We start from the raw sequence: 4,805 nt of genomic DNA on the forward strand, positions 1-4,805 counted from the left end.
GCACATCATACTCTGAAACCTGTAAACCTCTAAAACTAACTCCATAGAGATAGCAACTCGCTAGCCGTTTGCCCGAGCGTTGCACTTCTCTTTTACTAGAATTCAAGCAAATGGCTTTCGAAACTAACTTTTGCATGTGCACAGCACATTATTTCTGCGTGGACGTGCACGGCTTAGAGGGAACATTGGTCATGACTGACCATCACTGCACACCAGCCAGGAAGCAGGAATGGTGTTACACTAGCCAGAGAAATCCATATAGCACAGAGTTGGAAAACTCGGACATAGCCTTTCATTTCATAAGGCATTTTGACGATTTGAGTGGTGGGTCCTAGGTCTGCCATTGGAGCTTAACAAGCAGTTGGCCAAATTAGGTTTTGTATATGCTCAGCTTTAGCAAGAGGTCACTTCGTCGGTAAGAATGAGACCTTAAAGCAAACGGAACACCAGTTTAGTAGAGTGTCCCTTTAAACCAAACTATAAACAGTGTTTGAGACTCAGCTAACAAAAGCCAGAGAAACAAGAATCTTGAAGTTACATGCGGTTTATTAAACACTGAATTCACATGACCAGAGTAACTTCTCCACTAGAAACCACGGTCTGTCCACTCGAGATGGTCTTGGCATGAGTATCTCTCCCTGCAGGAGAAGTTGGTAAAAGCATGAGGGGCATTTCAAAAACACTCATTTCATCAAGTTAAAGCAAGTACTCACTCTTCCTGGTGCAGCTTTGCTCACAGGAGCCAGAAGAGGGATGACACACCTCTGTACTGCAGTGGATGAAGATCTGACAGGGGAAAAGAGTTAAGCCATAGAATCCATTTAAGAATTAAGTGTAATATTAAGGGTTCAGGAAGAGCTAGAGAGCATACGGTTTCCTGCAGAGGAGCCAGTGAGGATGGATCTACAAATGTGAACATCTTCACAACAAAGCGCTTGTAGTGGGTTGGGAACTGAAGACCAGATGATCCAGTCACTGGAACCAGTGTGGTCAGATAACGGTCATCCTGGTAAGGGCATCTGAAAGGGAAAGAGGTTAGAGAGTGTCTCCCAGCAGACTAACTGGATAAAGACTGGCATTACACTCACCCATCGACCAGAAGGTCCCACTGGGGGAGACTGAGTGGACTGGGGGTTGAAGTAGACCAACAATGTCCCAGCATCAGGAAAATGTTGGGGTCAGTCCTCTCCATAATGCGCACCTCAACATACACAGGCTCTCGCAGGACTTTTGTGACAGGATAATCAGCATCACTGTAGTAGGATGTGTAGGCCTCATCCCCTGAGGAACAACACTGGGGATCAACCAGACTCAAGTTTGAAAGGCTTTAGGAAGACACCGGACACGACCTTACCTTCAGCACAGCCTTTGGTGACACACTGGCCATTGGCCAATCTGAGCTCCACCCTGAGAGGTCCAGGAGCAGCTACTGGTGGAGGTGGAGGAACAGAGTTGACCTCCACAACCAGAGCTTCAACAGAAGTTCCAGAGTACCTACACTGGAAGAGAACCCTGGACAACAGACAGGGAGCTTGTAGCATTTATCAGGGATTAAAATTTCACTCCAAGTCATAGATCACTTACTCAAAATGACTGTCCCTTGTGATGGCACCAAACGGTCCAATCCCTACTTCATATGAGGAGGTCATTCTGTTCTCATACACCAGAGATCCACTATCCTCCTGTGAATAGGAACGGTGTTAGCATCCAGTCCATCATAAGCAGAGCAAAATAACACCAGAAGCAGCTGCTCACCATCATGCTCGTGCCACATGCGGTCACAGGGAACTGGTATATAGCAAAAGAAGGTGTTGACTCCACAGGACCGCAAGGCCAGTCGTTTCCACCCAGTAGATGAACCGAATCCAGACTCAGTCGAGGCAGAGTAACGTCTCTTGACACCACTACCACAAACTGACCATCTCTAATACACTGGACAGTCACTGGAACAAAGGTACAAGAGAATGTTAATTCTGAGAATCTGTTTAACATCAACAGAATAAGACTGAGAAAGCTTACCTGCTCTCCCATAGTAACACTGCTGTCCGTTAAAGCAGCAGTTGATAGCTTCACACTCAGCACCATTGATCCCAGGTCGTCCACATTGGATCTGCTCATAATCAGCTACAGCACATTTATCAAGAGGCTCAGTTTGTTGTTGAAGTGGCTTCGGAAACCGCTGGTCAGTTTGTTGAACTAGCTTCTGAAACCGCTGGTCAGTTTGCTGTTGAACTGGCTTCTGAAACCGCTGGTCAGTTTGCTGTTGAACTGGCTTCTGAAACCGCTGGTCAGTTTGCTGTTGAACTGGCTTCTGAAACCGCTGGTCAGTTTGCTGTTGAACTGGCTTCTGAAACCGCTGGTCAGTTTGCTGTTGAACTGGCTTCTGAAACCGCTGGTCAGTTTGTTGAACTGGCTTCTGAAACCGCTGGTCAGTTTGCTGTTGAACTGGCTTCTGAAACCGCTGGTCAGTTTGCTGTTGAACTGGCTTCTGAAACCGCTGGTCAGTTTGCTGTTGAACTGGCTTCTGAAACCGCTGGTCAGTTTGCTGTTGAACTGGCTTCTGAAACCGCTGGTCAGTTTGCTGTTGAACTGGCTTCTGAAACCGCTGGTCAGTTTGCTGGAACATCAGAGCTTGAGGATTCTGGGGCAGATCACTCCACTGAGGAACAGCATGACAGAACGCACAAACTGCCAAAATCTGAACCAAACACAAACTACCAGCCATTGTTCAATAGCTAGTCACAAAGTGAAGAGGCTGCCCTTTGGTCTTTTTGTACTCTACAGATTTCAGCTAATTAATGATAGCTCCTCCCTCTTCATTAACTGTAATGATTCCCCAGACTTGCACAAGTGGGAGTTTATATATTATTGGTTCTCAAAATTCAAGTCTTCTTTCTTATTTTGAACATGGATATAGACACAAACTTAAGCTGAATTCAGAAAATCTTACTAACTTTACCGTTTCTGTCATATAATTATTCATGGAAGAACTAATATGGCAGCATGCACTCCCAATTCATTCTTGGCCTTATCCTTTGTACTACACTGGTTGAATACAAACTCGTCAGTTCTGAACTTATTCAGAGGATGCAGAGTGACTATAATACCTTTAAGTGAGCTGCGCCTGCATACTCATAACAAAAAGTGTATTTTTTCCTAGAACCACGAGAGCTAAACCATGTTAAGCCAGTGACAGACAGAAATCCAAAGTCCCTCATGGTGTTCCCCATGGTTCATCCATTGGTGTGCAAGGAGTGAATTTATTTCCTTATAAAATTAATTGTGAGGCCAAAACTCAGGAACTCTCGCAAAGACAGATGCCATGCAATAAAACTAATCTGTAGAAGAGATGTCCAAAGAGAACAAACAACACCACCCTGACCAAACTTATCTCCTTGATCATTTACCACCCCAACCCGCCCTCTCCTCCCTTACTCTTCTTCCCCAAAAAGCAGGGATATCCACATGCCCCATGTGTTATACTGTATCTTGTGAACATACTGTTTTTCCCCTTCATGTTTGTATCATTTTAAAGGTCTCTGTGTGATTGGTAAATTGGTCTAAATTTTACAGTAGTCACCTATATTATGAAGTGAATTCTGTACTTCTGTTGTGGGCGATCTCCTTTCAAAATCTGATAAACATTGCTCTAAACCAGTAGTCCGTTTCAGAAAGGAGGTTAAGTGAAAACTCTGAGTATGCTAACCCTGAAATGAGGGAAACTCTGGCTTTTCCTTTTCAAAATTTGAGGTTTGTCAAACCCTGGAAAGCAGGGTAAGTCAAGCCCGTTTCTGAAAGGGAGGTAACTTATACTCTGAATACTCTGTGAACCTAACCTGGGGTGCGTTTCCCGAACAACGACGTAACTTGCTGATTAACCACCATAGTACGATGCATTGTTTTGGAAACGAACTAGCAAGTCACGACTGTTTCCCAAACACAGTCGCATCTCCATCGTTTGAACCACATTGGTTCAGCAACATAGGACCATTGTTAATGACCTCACACACATGTGTTGGAGGAATAAGTTCTGCTATTTAACTGATTAGAGATCTCTAAGATGCTGCTGTATTGAACATGGCACCTACTGACTAATTTACTATTTTTTTATCTTATTAACAAGAAACTATGCTTCTAACCACAGGTCGAGAGCTGCCGTTCCAACCACGTAAGTTTGTGACGCTGATTGTGAACTTTCGTTTGAACTGTGGTTTCAGAAATAACGAGAAGAATAACAAAGTGCAGTAAATGGTAAAACAGTTTACACTACAAACCAGAGTGTTCATAATTAAGATAATACACTAAAATAATATGGTAAGATACATCAGTTTGCAGTATGAAACAGCAAAACGAGTGGTTTTGTACAGCTAATAATAGCTGGAAGCAAATGAGACCAGAAGCAAGACCCATAACATTTACAAACGCCCGTTATTTTTATGTGAAGAGTAAGGTGGATAGGTTACTCTAAGCAGTAATTCTCAGACAGAAGAAATCTTTGTAATGGATAGTTTCTTGTTGCTAATTCTGCAGTTGTCAAATGTATTAAAGTGGACAGCTATCATGGTACGAAAGAGAAAACTGAGTTCTTGCAGCATTCAGATGTACGCCTCTCATCAAAGTACACCCTCAACATCCAGCACCAATGCGGCGGAGCATCAGCCTGTTAGTGTTGGTGGGAAATGAGACGCTGGAGAGAAAGAGGAGAAGGATTGAGAGTTTTGATGAGGGGCTGGAAAGAGAAGCAAGGACAGTTTTGAGGAGCTGCCCTCTCCTAACGTCTTCAGCCCAGGTCAGGGTCAGCAAGT

General features: G+C 43.9%; 1 protein-coding gene across 1 annotated transcript; it reads right to left on the minus strand.

Moving 5' to 3' along the window:
• Positions 1 to 513: 513 nt before the first annotated feature.
• Positions 514 to 2,755, minus strand: LOC131549729 (zona pellucida sperm-binding protein 4-like). Its single transcript, XM_058792133.1, has 8 exons — positions 2,020 to 2,755; positions 1,756 to 1,943; positions 1,585 to 1,682; positions 1,355 to 1,512; positions 1,089 to 1,281; positions 872 to 1,019; positions 714 to 786; positions 514 to 638 (listed from the first exon to the last, which is right to left on the minus strand). Exons 1-8 carry the CDS (start codon positions 2,723 to 2,725, stop codon positions 562 to 564), a joined length of 1,641 nt encoding a protein of 546 aa, XP_058648116.1. The 5' UTR covers positions 2,726 to 2,755; the 3' UTR covers positions 514 to 561.
• Positions 2,756 to 4,805: the final 2,050 nt, after the last annotated feature.

The sequence above is a fragment of the Onychostoma macrolepis genome, chromosome 11 (genome assembly GCF_012432095.1).
Source record: "Onychostoma macrolepis isolate SWU-2019 chromosome 11, ASM1243209v1, whole genome shotgun sequence".
Classification (NCBI taxonomy): Eukaryota; Metazoa; Chordata; class Actinopteri; order Cypriniformes; family Cyprinidae; genus Onychostoma; species Onychostoma macrolepis.

Coding starts and splice junctions, on each gene's coding strand:
- LOC131549729 (XM_058792133.1), bottom strand. CDS start 2,725: ATGGCTGGTAGTTTGTGTTTGGTTCAGATTTTGGCAGTTTGTGCGTTC. Junction 1,020..1,088: donor TGGGACCTTCTGGTCGATGG/GTGAGTGTAATG, acceptor TTTCCCTTTCAG/ATGCCCTTACCAGGATGACC. Junction 787..871: donor TGGCTCCTCTGCAGGAAACC/GTATGCTCTCTA, acceptor TTCCCCTGTCAG/ATCTTCATCCACTGCAGTAC.